General features: G+C 43.6%; 1 protein-coding gene across 1 annotated transcript; it reads right to left on the minus strand.

The window, feature by feature from the left end:
- Positions 1–139: 139 nt before the first annotated feature.
- On the minus strand, positions 140–23,928 carry trappc4 (trafficking protein particle complex subunit 4). The gene is made up of 5 exons (XM_059956775.1): positions 23,724–23,928; positions 18,006–18,180; positions 14,754–14,857; positions 12,717–12,843; positions 140–749 (listed from the first exon to the last, which is right to left on the minus strand). The coding sequence occupies exons 1-5, from the start codon at positions 23,896–23,898 to the stop codon at positions 671–673; spliced, it is 660 nt and encodes a 219-aa protein (XP_059812758.1). The 5' UTR covers positions 23,899–23,928; the 3' UTR covers positions 140–670.
- Between the last annotated feature and the right edge of the window lie 656 nt (positions 23,929–24,584).

Here is a 24,584-nt window from a genome sequence, read left to right on the forward strand (position 1 = left end):
ATCTGCCAATGGACACTACCAATTACAACAGTGACTACACTTTATTGACTACAAAGTGATTTTACAATACTGAACCACCAGATTCAGGAACAGTCATTACACTCCAACCATGAGTTGTTGGAGTGTAATAAACCAGTGTGGATATCTTTACTCACCCCAAAACTGAACTGATCCCACAACCTATGAACTCACATTTCGGGACTCGACAACATGCTCTCAGTATTATTTATTAAGTAATTTTTGTATTTGCACATTAGTTATTTGTCAAGACTTTGTATACCTGCAAGAAAATGAATTTCAGGGTTGTATATGGTGACCTGTATGTATTTTGATAATTAATTTACTTTGAAACAGATTAAGTAAATGCAACAGTTAGTTCTCCTGAGGACCTTGTGTAGGCTGGAGATGGCAAGGCAGATCTCCAAGTAAGGAATGATTGCCTTTTGAAGGCGCACACAACACTAGTTGTAGGGGTGGGGGTGGTGCTGATGAAAGAACAGAATGACTATTTGCTTACATCCTATGTACACTTCCATTTCATATCACATTACACTTCACTGGATTAAGTTTCTTGGCCCAAAATATTTTCATTATTTCTGAATACAAAATAAATACAGAACAGCACAATGTACTAAACTCTCTGAAGAGACTCCAGCCACATAGATGGGGGTCAAGATGTTGCACCAAATGTTCCAGCCTTTTCTGCTACTTCCAAAGCCACTTTCAAATTCTGTTCAAAGAGATCACACCTGCAGATAAAAGAAACAAATGGCGGTCAGTTAAACACAAAGGGTTCTATTCTGAACTGCACCATGATTTCAAATCGAAGTGGAAAACTCATTACATGAAAAGCAGAATGTGAGCAAAAAGCAGAGACTCAGCTCAAATAATTAACCCTTTGTGCAAACACTCAAGGAACAGGCAACCCACAAAAGGAAAATTCACAAATTCATGTCCTACAAAATGCACTAATGCAGCCTTGTCACAATCTGAATTACTGTATTGGCTCAAGAAAACTGCCCTTCCCCAGGGCAATTAGAATGGGCAATAAATGTTGGCAAACACTCAAATCCCAAAATTACACAAAAAAAAATCAATATAGATTATTTTTTTAAAGTTTCAGCTTGCAAACTGTTTCTAATAGTCACTTTATTTATTTGGATATTGCATGGACTCTGGAAGCCCAAAATAATTGACTGCGTAAGTGGAGAGCGGCCAGTGAGTGAGTGGGCCAGTGAAGGAGTGGAGCTTTGAGGCCTTGACAGTTTTGGCAGTTGGATTGTGCAATCAAGTCGATCAAGAACCCACTTCGAACCCTCCTGATGAAGAGTTTCGGCCCGAAACGTCATCACTACCTCCTCCCATAGATGCTGTCTGGCCTGCTGAGTTCTGCCAGCATTTTGTGTTTTTAATCAAGATTTGAATAGCTCAGACTCAGCAGAAAGCAGTTGATTGGGCAATCGAAAATTGAAAGGCTCAAACAAATAAAAAGAGGGGTTGCTCAAGCAGAGCAGCCAGTGAAGGAATGGATCCTTGAGGCTTTGGCTCGAGAGGCCATGGTGAGAAGAGGCGGAGGATGAGTTTACTCCCAGTGAGGCAAGGCTGGGTAAGTTTCTTTAATTAATTTAATTAACTTCAGATCACTTGTGAGGCAGAAATAGACAGGAGTTTCAGGGAGACAGTCACCCCTAAAAGTCAGGAGACAGGTAACTGGGTGACTGTCAGGAGAGGGAAGGGGAATAGATAGAAAGAGCAGAGCACCCTGTGGCTGTTCCCATCAATAATAAGCATACTGTTGGTGGGGATGACCTACCAGGGACAAGTTGCAGTGGTTGTGTCTCTGGCACCGAGACTGGACCCTCAGCTCAGAAAGGAAGGAGAGAAAAGAGGAGAGCAGCAGTGATAGGGGATTTGATAGTTAGGGGGACAGATAAGAGGGGGGGAGGGGGGGGAGAGGGGGGAGAAGAGAGAGAGAGAGAATGAATCCCGGATGGTCTGTTCCCAGGGTCTGTGATATCTTGGATCAAGTTCTTGTTATTCTCAGGAGAGAGGGTGAGCAGCCAGATGTCGTGGTCCACGTGGGAATCAATGACATAGATAGGAGTAGGGATGAGGTCCTGAAGAAGGAATATAGGGAATTAGGAAAGAATTTAAAAAGCAGGACCTCAAGGGTAGCAATCTTGGGATTGCTGCCTGTGCCACGAGACAGAGGGTAGGAACAGGAAGTTATGGCAGATGAATGCATGGCTGAAGATTTGATGCAGGGGACAGGGGTTCAGATTTCTGGATCATTGGGATCTCTTCTGGGGAAGGTCTGACCTGTACAAAAAGGACAGGCTGCACCTGAACCGGAAAGGGACCAATATCCTGGCGGACAGGTTTGCTAGAGCTGTTGGGGAGGGTTTAAACTAGTTTGGCAGGGGGTGGGAATCAGAATGTGAGTGCAGAGATTAGGGTAGAAGGACAAGGGAATGATGCTCAGAGTTCTGAGTTGGTGAGGAAGGACAGGCAGGGGACAAAGCACAAATGTAGCCAGTTAGAGAGGTTGAAATGTGTCTATTTCAACACTAGGACTATTAGGAATAAAGGGGATCAACTTAGAGCATGGATCAGTACGTGGAACTATGATGTTGTGGCCGTTACTGAAACTTGGCTGGAGGAAGGGCAGGATTGGACGATGCAGGTACTGGGGTTTAGGTGTTTTAAAAGGAATAGGATGGGAGGTAGAAAGTGGGGGGGGGGAGCATTACTGGTCAGGGATAGTATCACGGCTATAGAAAGGGAGGACGCTGCAGAAGGAGTGTCCATGGAGTCAGTCTGGGTGGAAGTCAGAAATAGGAAGGGATCAATCACTGTGCTGGGAGTAGTCTATAGGCCCCCAAATAGCCCTCAGGACACTGAAGAGCAGATAAGCAGGCAGATTTTAGAATGGTGCACGAAATACAGGGTTGTAGCGATGGATGATTTCAACTTCCCTCATATTGACTGGCACCTCCTGACTGCAAGGGGGATAGATGGGGCTGAATTTGTCAGGTGTGTTCAAGAAGGATTCCTGACACAGTATGTGGACCGGCTGATGAGAGGAGAGGCCATACTGGATCTAGTTCTGGGAAATGAACCTGGTCAGGTGATAGACCTCTTGATGGGGGAGCACTTTGGTGAGAGTGACCACAACTCCTTTAGCTTCAGCAAAGCAATGGAAAAGGATAAAAAGAGACAAATTGAGGAAGTGCTTAACTGGGGAAGGGCTAACTATGAAGGAATGAGGCAGGAATTAGTGAGAGTAAATTGGAAACAGATGTTCAAGGGTGAAAGCACAGAAGTAATGTGGAGGAAGTTTAGGGACCACTTGTGCTGGGTTCAGGATAGGTTTGTTCCACTGAGACAAGGAAAAAATGGTAGGAAGAGGGAACTGTGGCTGACGAAACACATGAGGCAATTCGTCAAGAGGAAAAAGGAAGCATATGTTAGATATAAGAAGCAGGAGGGGCTCATGAGAAATATAGGGTAGCCAGGAAGGAACATAAGAAAGGACTTAAGAGAGATTGAAGGGGGCATGAGAAAGCCTTGACATGTAGGATTAAGAACCCCAAGGCGTTCTATGCATATGTGAAGAACAGAAGGATGACAAGAATGAAGGTGGGGCCACTAAAGGATAAAGAAGGCAACATGCACCTGGAGGCGGAGAAGGTTGGGGAGGTCCCAAATGAATACTTTGCTTCAGTATTCACAAGTTGAAAAGGACCTTGATCAGGGTGAGGTCGAAATAGAACAGGCCTGTGGGCTGGAAAATGTGGAGATTAAGGAAGCAGTAGTGTTGGATCTTCTTGAAAACATCAAGATTGATAAGTCCCCAGGGCCAGACGTGATATACCCCAGGTTGCTGTGGTAAGTGAGAGAAGAGATCACTGGAGCAGTAGCTATGATCTTTGAATCGTCTTTGGCTGTAAGGGAGGTGCCGGAGGACTGGAGAATGGCAAATAGAAACACAGAAACATAGAAAACCTACAGCCCAGTACAGGCCCTTCGGCCCACAAAGTTGTGCTGAACACGTACCTACCTTAGAAATTACTAGGCTTACCTATAGCCCTCTATTTTACTCTACTCCATGTACCTATCTAAAAGCCTTTTAAAAGACCCTATCGTATCCGCCTCCACCACCTTTGCTAGCAGCCCATTCCACGCACTCACCACTCTCTCTGAGTAAAAAACTTACCCCTGACATCTCCTCTGTACCTACTCCCCAGCACCTTAAACCTGTGTGCTCTTGTGGCAACCTGAGAAAAAGCCTCTGACTATCCACACGATCAATGCCTCTCATCATCTTGTACACCTCTATCAGGTCACCTCTCATCCTCCATCGCTCCAAGGAGAAAAGGCCAAGTTCACTCAACCTATTCTCATAAGGCATGCTTCCCAATCCAGGCAACATCCTTGTAAATCTCCTCTGCAACCTTTCTATGGCTTCCACATACTTCCTGTAGTGAGGTGACCAGAACTGAGCACAGTACTCCAAGTGGGGGGGTCTGACCAGGGTGCTATATAGCTGCAACGTTACCTCTCAGCTTCTAAATTCAATTCCACGATTGATGAAGCCCAATACACCATACGCCTTCTTAACAACAGAGTCACCCTGCGCACCTGCTTTGAGTGTCCTATGGACTTGGACCCCAAGATCCCTCTGATCCTCCACACTGCCAAGACTCTTACCATTAATACTATATTCTGCCATCATATAGTATCCTACCAAAATGAACCACTTCACACTTATTGCACCAATCCCAACCTTACTATAAAAACCGCTGATAAGTGGGGGGAAGCTGTTGTAGTCTGGCGTACTGACCTCTACCTGGCGACAACTCTCTGATACTTGTTCTTATTTACCCCTTGATCATGACCTCACTAAGGAGCACCAGGCCACTGTCTCCTATAGCATCACCAACCTTATCAACTCTGGGGATCTCCCATCCACTGCCACCTACCTCATAGTTCCCACACCCTGCACTTCCCGTTTCTGCCTCCTACCCAAGATCCACAAACCTGCCTGTCCAGTAGGCCCATTGTCTCAGCTTGCTCCTGCCCCACCGAACTCATTTCTGCATACCTTGACACTGTTTTATCCCCCCTTGTTCAATCCCTTCCTACCTATGTTCATGACACTTCTCACGCTTTGAATTTTTTTCAATGATTTTAAGTTCCCTGGCCCCCACCACCTTATTTTCACCATGGATCTCCAGTCCCTATATACCTCCATCCCCCACCAGGAAGGTCTCAAAGCTCTCCACTTCTTTTTGGATTCTAGACCTAACCAATTCCCCTCTACCACCACTCTCCTCCGTCAAGCGGAATTAGTTCTTATTCTCAATAATTTCTCCTTTGGCTACTCCCACTTCCTCCAAACCAAAGGTGTAGCCATGGGCACCAGCATGGGTCCCAGTTACACCTGCTTTTTTGTTGGCTTTGTGGAACAGTCCATGTTCCAAGTCTATACGGGTATCCGTCCCCCTCTTTTCCTTCGCTACATTGACAACTGCATTGGCGCTGCCTCCTGCATGCATGCTGAGCTTGTTGACTTCATTAACTTTGCCTCCAACTTTCACCCTGCCCTCAAATTTACCTGGTCTATTTCTGACACCTCCCTCCCCTTTCTTGATCCTTCTGTCTCCATCTCTGGAGACGGCTTATCTACTAATATCTACTATAAGCCTACAGACTCTCACAGCTACCTGGACTATTCCTCTTCCCACCCTGTCTCTTGCAAAAATGCTATCCCCTTCTCACAATTCCTCCGTCTCCGCTGCATCTGCTCTCGGGATGAGGCTTTTCATTCCAGGATGAAGGAGATGTCTTCCTTTTTTTTTAAACAAAGGGGCTTCCCTTCTTCTGCCATCAACTCTGCTCTCAAACGCATCTCTCCCATTTCCCGCACATCTGCCCTCACCCCACTTGGGAGAGGGTCCCCCTTGTCCTCACTTACCACCCCACCAGCCTCCAGATCCAATGTATAATTCTCCATAACTTCCGCCACCTCCAACGGGATCCCACTACCAAACACATCTTTCCCTCCCCTCCCCCCCCCCTGCAGGGATCGCTCCCTACGCGACTCCCTTGTCTCCATTCATCCCCTCCATCCCTTCCCACCAATCTCCCTCCTGGAACTTATCCTTGCAAGCGGAACAAGTGCTACACCTGCCCTTACACTTCCTCCCTCACCACCATTCAGGGCCCCAGACAGTCCTTCCAGGTGAGGCGACACTTCACCTGTGAGTCGGCTGGTGTGGTATACTGCATCCGGTGCTCCCGGTGTGGCCTTTTATATATTGGTGAGACCCAACGCAGACTGGGAGACCGTTTCGCTGAACCCCTACGCTCTGTCCACCAGAGAAAGCAGGAGCTCCCAGTGGCCACACATTTTAATTCCACGTCCCATTCCCATTCTGATATGTCTGTCCATGGCCTCCTCTACTGTCAAGATGAAGCCACACTCCGGTTGGAGGAACAACACCTTATATACCGTCTGGGTAGCCTCCAACCTGATGGCATGAACATTGACTTCTCCAACTTCTGTTAATGCCCCTCCTCCCCTTCTTACCCTATCGCTGATACATTTAGTTTTTTTTCCCCTCCCTTTTTTTCTTTCTCTCTTTGCCTATCACTCTGCCTGTTCCCCATCTCTCTCTGGTGCTCCCCCCCTCCCCCTTTCTTTCTCCCTAGGCCTCCCGTCCCATGATCCTTTCCCTTCTCCAGCTCTGTATCACTTTCGCCAATCATCTTTCCAGCTCTCAGCTTTATCCCACCCCCTCTGGTCTTCTCCTATCATTTTGCATTTCCCCCTCCCCCCACTACTTCCAAATCTCTCAGTATCTCTCCTTTTAGTTAGTCCTGACGAAGAGTCTCAGCCCGAAACTTTGACAGTGCTTCTCCCTATAGATGCTGCCTGGCCTGCTGTGTTCCACCAGCATTTTGTGTGCATTGCTTGAATTTCCAGCATCTGCAGATTTCCTCGTGTTTGCACTTCACACCTTTCTGGGTTGACTCCATCTGGCACTTGTCAGCCCAGTTTTGCATCCTATCAATATCCCGCTATAACCTCGGACAGCCCTCCACACTATCCACAACACCTCCAACCTTTGTGTCATCAGCAAACTTACAAACCCTTCCCTCCTCTGCCTCATCCAGGTCATTTATGAAAATCACGAAGAGTAACGGTCCCAGGACAGATCCCTGAGGCACTCCACTGGTGACCAACCTCCATGCAGAATATGACCCATCTACAGCCACTCTTTGCCTTCTGTGGGCAAGCCAGTTCTGGATCCACAGAGCAATGTCCCCTTGGATCCCATGCCTCCTTACTTTCTCAATAAGCCTTGCATGGGATATCTAATCAAATGCCTTGCTGAAATCCATATACACTACATCTACTGTTCTACGTTCATCAATGTGCTTAGTCACATCCTCAAAAAATTCAATCAGGCTCGTAAGGCACAACCTGCCCTTTACAAAGCCATGCTGACTACTCTTAATGATATTATACCTGTCCAAATGTTCATAAATCCTTCATAAATAAGATGGATTTTCTCCGTCAACTTACCAACCACTGAGGTAAGACTCTGGTCTATAATTTCCTGGGCTATCTCTACTCCCTTTCTTGAATAAAGGAATAACATCTGCAACCCTCCAATCCTCGGGAACCTCTCCCGTCCCCATTGATGATACAAAGATTATTGCCTTAGGCTCAGCAACCTCCTCCCTCGCCTCCCACAGAAGTTGGGGTACATTTTGTCTGGTCCCAGTACATTATCCAACTTGATGCTTTCCAAAAGCTCCAGCACATCCTCTTTCTTAATATCTACATGCTTAAGATTTTCAGTCTGCTGCAGGTCATCACTATGATCACTAAGATCCTTTTCCACAGTGAATACTGAAGTAAAGTATTCATTAAGTACCTCTGCTATTTCCTCCGATTCCATACACACTTTCCCACTGTCACACTTGATAGGTCCTATTCTTTCACGTCTTATCCTCTTGCTCTTCACATACTTGTAGAATGCCTTGGGGTTTTCCTTAATTCTGCCCACCAAGGCCTCCTCATGACCCCTTCTGGCTCTCCTATTTTCCTTCTTAAGCTCCTTCCTTGTAGTATAATCTTCTAGATCTCTAACATTACCTAGCTCGCTGAACCTTTTGTAAGCTTTTCTTTTCTCCTTCACTAGATATATTACAGCCTTTGTACACCATGGTTCCTGTACCCTACCATAACTTCCCTGTCTCATTGGAATGTATCTATACAGAGCTCTACACAAATATCCCCTGAATATTTGCCACATTTCTTTCGTACTTTTCCCTGAGAACATTTGTTTCCAATTTAAGCCTCCAATTTCCTGCCTGATAGCCTAATAATTCCCCTTACTCCAATTAAACACTTTTCTAACTTGTCTGTTCCTGTCTCTCTGCAATGCTATAGTAAAGGACATAGAATTGTGATCATGATCTCCAAAATGCTCTCCCACTGAGAGATCTGACACCTGACCAGGTTCATTTCCCAATACCAAATCAAGTACAGCCTCTCCTCTTGTAGGCTTATCTATATACTATGTCAAGAAACCTTCCTGAACATACCTAACAAACTCAACCCCATCTAAACCCCTTGCCAATCGATATTTGGGAAATTAAAATCTCCCATCACAACAACTCTGTTATTATTACACCTTTCCAGGATCTGTTTCCCTATCTGCTCCTCGATGTCCCTGTTACTATTAAGCAGCCTATAAAAAACATCCAGTAAAGTTATTGACCCCTTCCTGTTCCTAACCTCCACCCACAGAGACTCCGTAGACAATCCCTCCATGGTGACCACCTTTTCTGCAGCTGTGACACTATCTCTGATCAACAGTGCCATGCCCCCACCTCTTTTGCCTCCCTCCCTGTACTTTCTGAAACATCTAAAACCTGGCACTTAAAAGTAACCAATCCTTTCTCTGAACCATCCAAGTCTCAGTAATGGGCACCACATCATATCTCCGATCCATGCTCTAAGCTCATCCGCTTTGTTCACAACACTCCTAGTATTAAAATAGACACATCTCAAGCCTTCGGTCTAAGCACGTCCCTTCTCTATCACCTGCCTGTCCTCCCTCTCACACTGTCTACAAGCTTTCTCTATTTGTGAGCTACCCTCCTCTTCCCCAGTCTCTTCAGTTCGGTTCTCACCCCCCAACAATTCTAGTTTAAATTCTCCCTAGCAGCCTTAGCAAATCTCCCTGCCAGGATATTGGTCCCTCTGGGATTCAAGTGCAACCCATCATTTTTGTACAGGTCACACCTGCCCCAAAAGGTCCAGAAATCTGAATCCCTGCCCCCTGCTCCAATCCCTCAGCCACGCATTTATCCTCCACCTCATCCTATTCTCACCATTGCGTGGCACAGACAGTAATCCCGGGATTACTACCTTTGTGGTCCTGTTTCTGAACTTCCTTCCTAACTCCCTGGAGTCTTTTTTCAGGACCTCTTCCCCTTTCCTACCTATGTCATTGGTACCAATATGTAGTTCCCTTGTTTAAAAAAAGGTAATAGGGAGAATCCTGGGAACCATAGACCAGTGAGTCTTACATCGGCGGACTGCAAACTATTGGAAAGAATTCTTAAAGGTAGGATCTACGAGCATTTGGAGAAGTACAGTCTACACAAGGATAGTCAACATGGCTTTGTGAAGGGAAGATCGTGCCTCATGAGCCTAATTGAGTTTTTGAAGAGGTAACAAAAGAAATTGATGAGGGTAGGGTGGTAGATGTGGTTTACATGGATTTTAGCAAGACATTTGATGAAGTCCCCCATGAGAGACTCATCCAGAAAGTCATGAGGCATGGGATCAGTGGAACCTTGGCTGTTTGGATAAAAAATTGGCTTACAGGAAGAAAGCAGAGGGTAGTTGTGGAAGGAAAGTATTCTGACTGGATGTCGGTGACTAGTGGAGTGCCGCAGGGATCTGTCCTGGGACCCCTGCTATTTGTGATTTTTATAAATGACCTGGATGAAGAGGCGGAAGGATGGGTGAGTAAGTTTGCGGATGACACGAAGATTGGAGAAGTTGTGGATGGAGCTGTAGGTTGTCGAAGGTTAAAAGAGGATAGACAGGCTGCAGAGCTGGGCAGAAAAATGGCAGATGGAGTTCAATCCGGTCAAGTGTGAGGTGATGCATTTTGGAAGGACAAACCAGAAGACCGAGTACAGGATTAATGGTCAGTTACTTAAGAGTGTAGATGAACAAAGGGACCTTGGGGTTCAAATCCATACACCCCTCAAAGTCACTGCACAGGTTGATAGGATAAGTTAAGAAGGCCTATGGGATGCTAGGCTTCATTAATAGGGGGATTGAGTTCAAGAGTAGAGAGGTCACATTGCAACTCTACAAATCTCTGGTAAGACCACACGAGTATTGTGTTCAGTTCTGGTCACCTCATTATAGGAAGGATGTGGAAGCTATGGAGAGGGTGCAGAGGAATTTACCAGGATGTTGCCTGGATTGGAAAACAAGTCTTATGAGGCAAGGTTAGCAGAGCTGGGACTTTTCTCTTTGGAGTGTGGAAGGATGAGAGGGGACTTGACAGAGGTCTACAAGATTATGAGAGGCATAGATAGGGTGGATAGTCAGTACCTGCTTCCCAGGGCACCAATAGCAAACACCAGAGGGCATATGTATAAAGTTAAGGGAAGACATCAGGGGCAAGTTGTTTTTTTTAAAATATATATATATATATATTAAAAAACACAGAGGGTTGTGGGTGCCTGGAAATGACTTGCCAGGGATGGTGGTGGAGGCTAAAACACTAGGGGTATTTAAGAGCCTCTTGGACAGGCACATGGATGAAAGAAAAATAGAGGGTTACAGGGTAGTATGGGTTGTACTTTTTTTTTTAAGGAATATATGGGTCGGCACAACATCCAAGGGCTGAAGGATCTGTACTGTGCTATAGTGTTCTAGTGTAAATATTCACCCTCTTCAAGTCAGCATTTAGCAGATGCGCCTCTGACAGTAATTACAGCCTTGAGTCTGTGTGGATAGGTCTATCAGCTTTGTACATCTGGACAAAACTTTACAAAGCTTCTTTACAAAACTGCTCAAACTCTGTCAGATTGCATGGGATCATGAGTGAACAGCTCTTTTCAAGTCCAGCCACAAATTCTTAATTGGATTAAGGTCTAGATTCTGACGACCACTCCAGGGGATTAACTTCCTTGTTTTTAAGCCATTTCTATGTAGCTTTGACTTTATTCTTGGGTCATTGACTTGGGAGAAGAATTGATTTCCAGCAAGATACAGTTCTCTTGCAGACTGCATCAGGCTTTCCTCAAGGATTTCTGTGCATCTTGCTGCAAACATTTTACCCTCTACCTTCACAAGCCTTTCAGGGCTTGCTGCAGTGAAGCATCCCCACAGCATGATGCAGCCACCACTATGCTTCAAGGTAGGGATGGTGTGCTTTTGATTATGTGCGTTGTTTGGCTTATGTCAAACATAGCGTTTAGTCTGATGGCCAAAAAGCTCAATGTTGGTTTCATTAGACTTGGAAAATTATTATGATTATTAATAGGTTGTGAAAGTATGGAAAGCAGTGTTTGATTAAATATATTCATTTTACAACTAAATGGGGCCTAGGTTATGGCTGTGTGGAACCCCACATTTGAATGTAATTCTTTTTGCTATGACAAAACTTAAGATTGTTTTGATTTGATACAACAATATGGAAAATACCATGACATTGATAAAACTCCAGAAATCTCTCCAAATGAGGTTTTTTGCCTTTCAGGCAGGTGGGGTAACATTTTCCGCTGTATTGATGTTAATATGGAATATATACAAAAAGTGATTACTTATTTGAATTGCTGAATAAATTCTCTACAAATCCATGCGATTATATGTGTCCTAGGGTTTTTATTGACTTTTCCCAAAATAAACAAGACAAATATTTTTCTAGAAATGAAATGATTCACTCTACTGAAATTGGGCACTGTACTGCGAGTGCCACCAATGACATAAGTTTTCAATGTAGAATTTTAGAACAACATTTGATAAAAGTGCTTGAACTCAGTTATCATTGTGACAAATTTCAATGTTGAGGGATCACTGATGACAAAATACCACTAGGTTGAATATATACGTTGTACTTTATATTGGCCACTTTTCAGAAATGCTTATTTTAGGGTAGTGTTACAAAATGCATGATGGCACACAAAGCTACCAGTGGTGCAACACTATCACATGTTTTCTAACTCTAGATATGTATACCTTGCCAAAAATCACTATGAACATTATTCCCCTCAGATGGTACCGACCAACCCTACTGGCTCGCGGACTAAGAGGGGCATTGGCAAGTATGAGGGTGCTTTTGGGGGGCCATTGGCAGGTATTAAAATGCTTTGGGAGGTGTTGGGCTAAAAAAGGTTTGGAAACACTGCTATACAGTAACAGGCCATTCTGGCCAAACGCACCAAGGAAGAGCAGTGAACCTAATGATCATGGTCTTTGGAACTGGTCTAGATCACTATTAGTCTCAGAGGTGGCTTCACTAAAGTTAATAATTTATTAAAAGAACAACAGTTCAGGCAGTTGACAAAATTGAATAAGGTTCAGATTTGAATGTACGGCAACACTCCGTTGTCCAGAGTTACTGCCTTTTTCCTGATACAAAGCCCACAATTCCTGTTCAGAGACCTACCTGATTGGCATCTCAAGAGAGTAGAATGGGTTTTTAAGAGCATAGTCTGAATAAATTTCATATATCTTCCGTAGCAAGGAATCAATTCCAGCTTGTCGAGGGTCAGCCAACACAATGAACTTAATTCCTTTAATAGAAAAGAAAATTGGAATAACAGACATCTCATAGGTAGAATATCTCCCATGAAGAACTTCAGTGGTAACAAACAGGATGCTGGAGGAACTCAACAGGTCAAGCAGCAGCTGTAGAAAGAAATAGGTAGTTGAAATTTCAGGCTGAGATCCAAACATGCCCAGATTGAAGGGTCTTGACCTGAAATTTGAACTGCCCCTTCCCCTCCCTAACAAATGCAGCTTGAGCTGCTGAGTTCCTGCAGCAGTTTGTGCATTCCACCATCTGCAGTCTCTTGTGCATCCAACTTCTGAAACTGCTAAAGCACTATCGAGATTATTTTTTATTTTGAAAATCAATACTGACAGGATTCACAATAGAAAATTGAAGCACTGATTGATGTGAAGCAAGAAACCTTCTGCCCATTGTGTCTGCCTTGCAATAGTGTTTTCTGATTAACCCTATTGCGCTATTTTGTCCCTCCAAAGGTCTTGCACACACTATTTCCTCTTTAAGTGTCCAATAAATTTATTGATCAGTTTTGTCTTCCTTTCAGGAAAAACTACTTCAGATCACAACAATGCATTGTATTAAAATTTTAAGTTTTCTAATGTCTCATTGCCTATCATCTTCATATATCAAAATTAAAATCTTCTCTATCCAGTTGCCTTTTGAAACTCTCTCCTGTGGCTGCTTCCACCTTCACATCATTGCTACTCTTTATGCAAGGATTTTCTTTACAGCACCACACACCAATCCCCAATGTCTTCTGCAAAAGGGAATAGGTTCCTTCTTTCACCCCTGTCATGACCTGTACATCTCCATCAAATGGCTTCCCTATCTTGTTTACAATGAGAAAGACCAACTTCTCTAGTTTAACCTTGTGGCCAAACCACACTCTAGTCCCGAAGTGTTTCTCAACGTTTTACCTTCTCAAAACTTTCAGGTTCCTTCAGTCTGGGTCATCTGGTAACCAACAAAAACTACCAGTGAGAAACTTTTCCCACTTATTATTATTGAGAGCAGATTTGGACCCCATATCAAAGAAAGGATGTGCTGGCATTGGGTCTGGAGGTGGTTTTCAAGAATGATCCCAGGAATTAAAAGGTTAATGTATGAGGAGCATTTGATGGCTCTGGGCCTGTTCTTGCTGGAATTTAGAAAAATGGGGGGGGGGGGGGGGAATCTAATTGAAACCCAACAAATACTGAAAGGCCTGGATTGAGTAAATGTAGAGGAGATATTTCAAATAGTATGAGAGTCTAAGACCAGAGGGCACAGCCTCAGAATACCAGGACGTCCCTTTAGAAGAGATGAGTAGGAATTTCTTTAGCCAGAGAGTGGTAAATCTGTTAAATCCATTGCCTTGGAGGGCTGTGGAGGCCAAGTCATTAGGTATATTTAAAGCAGACGTTGATAGTTCTTGATTAGTTAGCATGTGAAAGGTCAAAAAGAGAAGGCAGGAGGATGGGGTTGAGACAAAATAAATCAGCCATGGTAGAGCAGACTCAATGGGCCAAATGGCCTAATTCTGCTCCTATCTCTTATGGTCTAAAAATATGCAGGTGCTGCCCCACTGTACAAATGTCCAGAATTATAAACTCCTCAGCTTACAAATGGCCAAACGTAACACATCTGTACATACACATTTAAGAGACTGGCAGGAAGGTTTTATCAGCTGCTGTGGGGCCACAAGTATCTTTTGCTGCTTGTGAATTCAGTTTGTAGTATTTCAACCTGTTTGGCTTACAAACGGTTGTAACCTAGGGAGGACCTGCATGTGATTTAAAACTCCTTGATCATTTCAAGTAGAGATAATAAATGGATACCCCGACCCAATAAAACAAGCTTTCTGTTACAGAGAGAGGGCATAAGGATAAAATACCGGAAGCTTCATGATGAGAAAATTTTACACGCTGTATTCACCTGTTAAGGTTTGAAAACAGTGCAGTTTGAAGGTGTCCGTTTCTAGCACTTCAATTCCAGAACTTCCCGGCTCTGGTGACAACTGGGAACCAATTGCAAATAACCTGAGAACAAATAAAAGTAACAACAATAAAATAATTTCGACCAGCACCAATAATATTAACATCAAAAACATTTCGTAAGGAATGTGCACACTTGTTCTATCTTACAGTGACAGGTGATGTATTTCTCTCCTTTGGTGCATATAAATTCTCACCCTATCTGTACGCAGGCAGATATCATTAGGTTTGCTGAATGACCTCTATAGATGAAGGATTGAAAGCATATCAGTAGCTCGTTTATTTTTGAAGTAGCTTGTGTCAACTACCAATACAGTCTGAGATTGTGCTGGGAGCACAACTGCCTGGTTCGGAAATTGCACCATCTCCGATCGCAAGACCCTGCAGCGGATAGTGAGGTCAGCTGAGAAGATCATCGGGGTCTCCCTTCCCGCCATTACAGACATTTACACTACACGCTGCATCCGCAAAGCAAACAGCATTATGAAGGACCTCACGCACCCCTCATACAAACTCTTCTCCCGCCTGCCATCTGGGAAAAGGCACCAAAGCATCGGGGGTCTCACGACCAGACTACGTAACAGTTTCTTCCCCCAAGCCATCAGATTCCTCAATACCCAGACTGACACCAGCTTACTGCCCTCTACTGTGCCTATTGTCTTGTTTATTATTTATTGTAACGCCTGCACTGTTTTGTGCACTTTATGCAGTCCTGGGTAGGTCTGTAGTCTAGTGTAGTTTTTTCATAGTTCAGTGTAGTTTTTGTACTGTTTCATGCAGCACCATGGTCCTGAAAAACGTTCTCATTTTTACTGTGTACTGTACCAGCAGTTATGGTCGAAATGACAATAGAAAGTGACTTGACTTGATAAGTATTGCCATGTTTCCAGAGCCAATATAGCATGCCCGCAACTCACTAACCCAAATCTACGTCTTTGGAATACAGGAAGAAACCGGAACACCCAGAGGAAAGCCACACGATCACAGGGAGAATGTACAAATTCCTTACAGACCGTGGCGGGAATTGAACCCGGTGTGCTAAACTCTACGCTACTGTGCTGCCTCCTCTATGCTACTGTACCTTGTATTTCTCGACACAAAATATTGCCTGTGTTTTCCTCAGGTGCCAATGTTATTTTTAGTATTTTCTGCTTTTATTCTGTGTGTGAATTTCCTTTTATTTAGAGCATTAAACAAGTGAAGTTGTAAATTTCCATCACCCTCCAAACAGTCTGCAGAGGCTGATGCCTGCACAACTGGAATGAAAGAGTCCGGGAGAGTTACTTGAATGATCCCAGAAATTAAAGGGTTAATATATGAGATGCATTTGATGGCTCTGGGCCTGTACTCACTGGAGTTTAGATGAACAAGGGTGATCTCATTACAACTATACCAAATATAGAGTGGATGTGGAGAGGATGTTTCCTCTGGTGGGGGAGTTTAGAACCAGAGGGCACAGCCTCAGAATAGAGGAATATCCCTTTAGAACAAAGATGAGATGTAATTTTATTATCTCGAGGGTGGTGAATCTGTGGAATTCATTTCTAAGGATGGCTATGGAGGCCAGTCATTGAGAATATTTAAATCAGATGTTGACAGATTCTCAGTTAGTCAGGACATCAAAGGTTACAGGAAGAAAGCAGGAGAATGGGGTTGACAGGGATAATAAATCAGCCATGAATGAATGGTGGAGCAGATTTTATGGGACAAATGGTCTAATTTGGCTCCTATGTCTTTTGGCCATATGAACATAGACTTATTAAGCATACTACTGCCATCTGCTGTTGACCAATTACCCAGACATGTTAGGCACCATCTTTCTATTTCCTCTTTTTCTACTGGGAGGCAGTACAGCCTCTGCTCTGTGCCTCAGTGATCAACATGGTTTAGGGCAGGGCAGATTTCAAATTCGTGCCTTTAGACCATAAGACGTAAGAGTATATTTAGAACACTTGGCCCATTGAGTCTGCTCTGCCTTTCATTCACTGCTGATTTATTATCCCTCTCAACCCCACTCTCTTGTCTTCTTCAAACAACCTTTGATGTCCTGAGTAATCACGAACCTAATATACACATCCACTTTAAATACTGTATACCCAATGATTTGGCCTCCACAGCCATCTGTGGCAATGAATTCCACAGATTCACCATCCTCTAGCAAAATAAATTTCTCATCTGTTCTATAGGGATATCCTATTCTGAGGCTGTGCCCGGAGATCCAAAATGTGGAAACATCCTTTTCATGTCCTTTCAATATTTGCTAGGTTTCAATTATATCCCCCCTCATTTTACTAAATTCCAGAGTGTACAGGCTCAGAAACATCAAATGCTCCTCAAACATTCACCTTAATTCCCAGAATCATTCTCATGAACCTCCTCTGAAAATAACACAAGCAGCAACAACAACAAAGCAAGACAACAGCAGCAAAACACGCTCCTTTCCCATCTCTCCCACTCCAAGACAGTCTCCTTCCAGGCCTCCATTGCTTGTCTCCAGACTCTCAGACTTCCATAGTTCTTTGGTAGTTGGTAGGGGGTTGACTTTTTTTAATATATAAAAAAAAATTTCTTTTATGATGTATGACCTATCTTTAAATTTTTGATTACAGAGTGGTATACCTTTATGTGTTATGCTATAACATTTTGATCAATTTTATTACAATATATGAATGTACACAAGTTATGTTGAGATGTATCTCTGTGTTGCACTCTGTAAATCTTTTTTTTCTTCTGAATAAAAATATTGTAAAAAGAAACACTTCCATAGATTGGAACTCCAACTTCTGACTTCACCCCAGGACAGGTTAAGTTGTATCTCTGACTACTTTGATCCATTACACACGTTACACTGTGCAAATGGAGCAATGTTTAAAACTCTCCAAGAGCACACACTTTAACTGGAGAATAAAACTCAAAATGACTAATTTGTAATTGGCAATGTTATTACCAGTGGGCATTCCTCTCTACTTTTATCAATTTAATAAAGACACCTCACCAATTGAAAGGTATGAATGGGCTGCAAGTACTTCATCAATGCCAATACCAGAACTATTTGAAGAAGTTACCAGCAGTCTGAGAAAGTGCCAAAGCTCAACAAGTCCATGCATAGAAAAAAAATTAGTAATGGATCTATTGCATTGGGAAGCAATGGATCCATTACTAATTCAGGATTCTTTTCTGCCATTAAACTTACGAGTGAAACATGGAGGCCAACATTAATTTCTCATTGGATGTCAAACGAGGCCGTCCAAACCGAATTGCCAAAGGATAATTAAAAGAGGTGTTTAAATACTCCAGTACATCCCTGTTGTCAGCCATGTATCTTCCATTTACATCCATCCCATTGACTGAAAGAACAGCATATCCGACTGAGGAAAAAAAAGATAAAACATAAATCAAATTTATTACCACTTTGTGGCAACAGTACAATACAAGGCATAAAAATTACTATTAAAAAATTCAAGATTGTTTAATGTCATTTCCAGTACACAAATATAAACAAAAACAATTGTTCCTCCGGCTCCGATGCAACACACAAAAAAAGCACAATAAGATAAAGAACACAATAGTCTCAATAGTAATTTTAAAAAGCAATAAACATAAATACATGAGATAGCTTATACACATAGATTGTGTGTTCATAAAGCGACGCTAGGCACTATACATAAGGTGACTCTGACAAGAAATGATTAAAGTAGTGGTGACTGGGATTCCGGAGGGGCGGGTTAGTGGGTGGAGGTGTTGATCAGCCTTGCTGCTTGGGGAAAGTAACTGTTTCTGTGTTTGGTAGTCCTGGCACAGATGTTACATAACCTCCTCCCTAATGGGAGTGGGACAAACAGTCCACAAGCAGGATGGGTGGGATCCTTCATGATGTTACTGTCCCCTTTCTGGCTGTAAAAGAGGAATAATAATATAAGTTCATGGACCATTCAGAAACCTGATGGTAGAGGGAAAGAAGCGATTTCTGAAATATTGAGTGGGAGTTTTCAGGCTCCTGTACCTGCTCCCTAATGGTAGTAATGAGAAGAGGACATATCGCAAATAGAGAGGAACCTTAATGATGGATGCTACCTTCTTGAGGTGCTGTCTCTTGAAGGTGAAGGTGGCCTTGATGGTGGGGAGGGTTGTGTCTGTGATGGAACTGGCTGAGTCTACAATCCTCTGCAGCCACTTTCAATCAATGCATTGGAGATGCCATACCAGGCTGTGATGTAACTATTTAGAATGCTCTCCACCGTACATATATAAGTTTGCAAGAGTTGTTTTGTTTTAATTATTGAGGACATTGGTTACAAGAAGGGACACAGAGGTAAAAGATCAGCCATAATCTTATTGAATGGCAACCCAGTTACTAGGGATCAGACAATCAGGTTTTTTATCACTGACATAAGTTGTGAAGTTTGTTGTTTTGTGGCAGCAATACAGTGTAAGCCATACAATTACTATAAATTGTAAGTACATGTTCAGCACAGCTTTGTGGGCCACAGGGCCTGTATTATGCTGTAGGATTTCTATGTTTCTAAATTACAGAATAAACAGTACAGAAGAGTAACAAGATAGTGTTCATGGGCTGTTTAGAAATCTGATACCCATTCTGTATTTCTAAGTTTATATTGTCTCTATTCTCCCCAGTGCTTTCTCTTCAGCAATTCTACCACCCCCATCTCTTCAGAATACTTTGTGTCCATAAATATTAAGTGTGCTTTCATTATTTTCAAGCACATCTTCATTACTGCCATCACATCCCCTCATAACTACTTGCTGGTACAGTTCCCCAGCCTTATTGGCTGTACAGGTACTTTGGTACATTTGCAGGTTTAGTAAACATATTGTCAGGTTCCTCATTAGAACCATCTTTCATCTAACATGGTTCTACTGTTTCTTCAGTACCTGACCAACACTCGTTCCTTTTTACACCTTATTCCTCCGCTCCAATAAAATAATGGAGTAACATCTAATGTGCTGTCCAATAATCAACAGTAATATTTTCTGTTTGAAGTTCAAGTTATAATTGTCACTGAACCATACACATATAGCATTCTTTCAGGGTCAAGATGCAAAACACAGTACATATAGTCCACAGCACACAGTCACAAAAATAATATTAGCACAAATTCCTGAGTGTCATGGCCTGAAGATTAATAGTGTCATCCTGGTGCCACACTTCTGCAAGAACAAGTATGCACCAATTCTACATAGCAAGGTAATCCAACCTGTCTTCCGGGGAGCTAATACGAGAAAACAGCCCCGATGGGAGAGGTTCTACATGTGCAATCAACTGCTCAGGATTTTTTTTTACATTACAACAGTGAACACACTTCCAAAGTGCTTTCATTGGTTGAAAAATCACTTTGGGATGTCTTCAAAGAACATGATAGGCATTGGCTCCCACCTCTCCTTACCCACCCTATGAAATTAAGCCAAATCTACTGGTACAAAGCTGGTGACACTCCAGGGTTGGGGATGACACCACATTTACATCTACAGGGAACATAGAATAGTACAGCACATTACAGGCCCTTCGGCCCACAATGTTGTGCCGACCCTCAAACCCTGCCTCCCATATTACCCCCCCACTTTAAATTCCTCCATATACCTGTCTAGTAGTCTCTTAAACTTCACTAGTGTATCTGCCTCCACCACTAACTCAGGCAGTGCATTCCACGCACCAACCACTCTCTGAGTGAAAAACCTTCCTCTAATATCCCCCTTGAACTTCCCTCCCCTTACCTTAAAGCCATGTCCTCTTGTACCGAGCAGTGGTGCCCTGGGGAAGAGGCACTGGCTGTCCACTCTGTTTATTCCTCTTAATATCTTGTACACCTCTATCATGTCTCCTCTCATCCTCTTTCTCTCCAAAGAGCAAAGCCCCAGCTCCCTTAATCTCTGATCATAATCCATACTCTCTAAACCAGGCAGCATCCTGGTAAATCTCCTCTGTACCCTTTCCAATGCTTCCACATCCTTCCTATACTGAGGCAACCAGAACTGGACACAGTACTCCAAGTGTAGCCTAACCAGAGTTTTATAGAGCTGCATCATTACATCGCATCTCTTAAACTCTATCCCTTGACTTATGAAAGCTAACACCCCATAAGCTTTCTTAACTACCCTATCTAGTTAACCCCCAGATCCCTCTGCTCCTCCACACTACCAAGTATCCTGCCATTTACTTTGGACTCTGCCTTGGAGTTTGTCCTTCCAAAGTGTACCACCTCACAGTTCTCCGGGTTGAACTCCATCTGCCACTTCTGCATCCTATCAATGTCTCTCTGCAATCTTCAACAATCCTCTACACTATCTACAACACCACCAACCTTTGTGTCGTCTGCAAACTTGCCAACCCACCCTTCTACCCCCACATCCAGGTCGTTAATAAAAATCACAAAAAGTAGAGGTCCCAGAACAGGTCCTTGTGGGACACCACTAGTCACAACCCTCCAATCTGAATGTACTCCCTCCACCACAACCCTCTGCCTTCTGCAGGCAAGCCAATTCTGAACCCACCTGGCCAAACTTCCCTGGATCTCATGCCTTCTGACTTTCTGATAAGCCTAACATGTGGAACCTTATCAAATGCTTTACTAAAATCCATGTAGATCACATCCACTGCACTACCCTCATCTATATGCCTGGTCACCTCCTCAAAGAACTCTATCAGGCTTGTTAGGCACAATCTTCCCTTCACAAAGCCATGCTGACTGTCCCTGATCAGACCATGATTCACTAAATGCCTATAGACCCTATCTCTAAGAATCTTTTCCAACAGCTTTTCCACCACAGGCGCAAGGCTCACTGGTCTATAATTACCTGGACTATCCCTACTAACTTTTTTGAACAAGCGGACAACATTTGCCTCCCTACAATCCTCCGGTACCATTCCTGTGGACAACGAGGACATAAAGATCCTAGCCAGAGGCTCAGCAATCTCTTCCCTCACCTCGTGGAGCAGCCTGGGGAATATTCCGTCAGGCCCCGGGGACTTATCCGTCCTAATGTATTTTAACAACTCCAACACCTCCTCTCCCTTAATATCAACATGCTCCAGAACATCAACCTCACTTATATTGTCCTCACCATCATCAAGTTCCCTCTCATTGGTGAATACCGAAGAGAAGTATTCATTGAGGACCTCCTTCACTTACATAGCCTCCAGGCACATCTTCCCACTTTTATCTCTATCAGTCTTTATCAGTCCTACCTTCACTCCTGTCATCCTTTTGTTCTTCACATAATTGAAGAATGCCTTGGGGTTTTCCTTTACCCTACTCGCCAAGGCCTTCTCAAGTCCCCTTCTTGCTCTTCTCAGCCCCTTCTTAAGCTCCTTTCTTGCTACCCTATATTTAATAGACCCATCTGATCCTTGCTTCCTAAACCATGCTGCCTTCTTCGACCTGACTAGATTTTACACTTCACTTTCCACTTCACCCTACCATTCTTCATCTTCCTCACCAGGACAAATTTATCCCTTACATCCTGCAAGAGATCCTTAAACATCGATCACATGTCCATAGCACATTTCCCTGCAAAAACATCATCCCAGTTCACACCCGCAAGTTCTAGCCTTATAGCCTCATAACTTGCTCTTCCCCAATTAAAAATTTTCCTGTCCTCTCTGATTCTATCTTTTTCCATGATAATGCTAAAGGTCAGGGAGCCGCGATCACTGTCCCCCAGATGCTCACCCACTGACAGATCTGTGACCTGACCCGGTTAGCTACCTAATACTAGATCTAGTATTACATTCCCCCTAGTGGGCCTGTCAACATACTGTGACAGCAATCCATCCTGGACACACTTAACAAACTCTGCCCCATCTAAACCCTTGGAACTAATCAGGGCCAATCAATATTAGGGAAGTTAAAGTCACCCATGATAACAACCCTGTTATTTTTGCACCTTTCCAAAATCTGCCTCCCAATCTGCTCCTCGGTATCTCTGCTGCTACCAGGGGGCCTAGAGAATACCCCCAGTAGAGTAACTGTTCCTGACTTCCACCCATACTGACTCAAAAGAGGATCTTGCTACATTACCCACCCCTTCTGTAGTTGTAATAATATCCCTGACCAGTAAAGCCACCCCCCCCCCCCTTTATCCCTTTTAAAGCACTGAAATCCAGGAATATTGAGAATCCATTCCTGCCCTGGTGCCAGCCAAGTCTCCGTAATGGCCACTACATCATAATTCCATGTATGTATCCAAGCTCTCAGTTCATCACCTTTGTTCCTGATGCTTCTTGCATTGAAGTACACACACTTTAGCCCTTCTACCTTACTACCGTTACACCCTTTATTCTGCTGCTCTTTCCTCAAAGCCTCTCTATATGTTACATCTGGCTTTACTCCATGCACTTCTTTCACTGCTCTATCGCTCCGGGTCGCATCTCCCTTGCAAATTAGTTTAAACCCTCCCGAACCATGCTAGCAAACCTACCTGCAAGGATATTGCTCCCCCTCGAGTTCAGGTGCAACCCATCCAATCTGTACAGGTCCCTCCTTCCCTTAGATTTCCAACATCAGCAGATTTTCTTTTGTTTTTTATTAAACTCTAACACTACCTCAGACTATATCTCGCTCAACTCACACGAATGTCATGCTATTTCTACTTATTATAAATTAGATGTAATGTTAATTGACATTTATGCAACTTAAGTTAATGTTCGGTAGTTACAGAAAACTATCTTTCACGGCATTTACTATATAAAAAACTTGATTAAACGTAATCTCTAGAATTACAATGCATATTTTCACATTGAGAGAATTACCAATATAATTTATTAGAAAAAGTTTGAAAATCTTGCCAACACTGTAGAAACCGCGGCCGGGACACAGTTTAGGCCTCAGCTGACCGGAGCGTTTTCCGGCATCTGAAGCCGCCGCCCAGACTCCGAACCTCGGCCCAGTCTCACCTTTAATGCCATCCCTCTGACCAAAAGACACCACCACCCGCTCGTCATACACCTTTAGCACCATGTCCAGCGGGTAGCTAAAGGTCTTCTCCACATCAGTGCGAGGCGAATAATTGTCATACTGATATATCAAGCCCCCCGCTTTATTCACCACATAAACACTGAACACCACCATGGCTAAAGGGTGATGGAACGCCGGGTAATGTAGTCCGATATGTCCTGCTCTCGCGGCTGCGCAGTAGTTTGTCTTCAAACGCTGAGGGGGTGGGGGAGGGAATCGCACTATTACCGCGGGTGCGGACTAATAAATGATGGCATTACACAGGTTGCTGAGAAATATAGCCCAAATGCCTTCATCTGCGGCTGCGTACTAGCGCCCAGCAATGCTCATCGTATGGGATGCCGATAAATGTAGCCTTTATTCACAGCTGGGTGTTAATTGTAACCTCCAGGTGGATACTGCACCCATTTGTCCTTTAGACATCTCCCAGGGATCAGAAATAGCCACTAACTCTTTCTTTGTGGTGACCAAGTATTGTTCACTCATAGCAGGGAGAATAAGCAGAGACATAAGAGATTCTGCAGATGTTGGGAATCTTGAGCAACACACATAAAGTGCTGGAGGAACACACACAAAATGCTGAAGGACCAGAGTCAGCAGGCCAGGCAGCATCTATAGGAAGAAGCACTGTCGACGTTTCGGGCCGAGACCCTTCGTCAGGACTAATGTGCTGGAGGAACTGAGGAAGTCAAACAGCATCTATGGAGGGGAATAAATGGTCGATGTTCCAGGCCGAGACCTTTCATCAGGACTCCATCAATACTCACCTTCGGAATACAATTACAACCTTTTAATTCTGA

Source organism: Hypanus sabinus, chromosome X2 (genome assembly GCF_030144855.1).
Source record: "Hypanus sabinus isolate sHypSab1 chromosome X2, sHypSab1.hap1, whole genome shotgun sequence".
NCBI classification, from domain to species: domain Eukaryota; kingdom Metazoa; phylum Chordata; class Chondrichthyes; order Myliobatiformes; family Dasyatidae; genus Hypanus; species Hypanus sabinus.

Excerpts from the sequence above, each read along its gene's own strand:
- trappc4 (XM_059956775.1), bottom strand. The coding sequence starts at position 23,898 with ATGGTGGTGTTCAGTGTTTATGTGGTGAATAAAGCGGGGGGCTTGATA. Across the intron at positions 18,181-23,723 it reads TCAGAGGGATGGCATTAAAG|TCGGATATGCTGTTCTTTCA; the intron begins GTGAGACTGGGC and ends TTTTTTCCTCAG. Across the intron at positions 750-12,716 it reads TCTCTTGAGATGCCAATCAG|GTGTGATCTCTTTGAACAGA; the intron begins GTAGGTCTCTGA and ends TTTTATCTGCAG.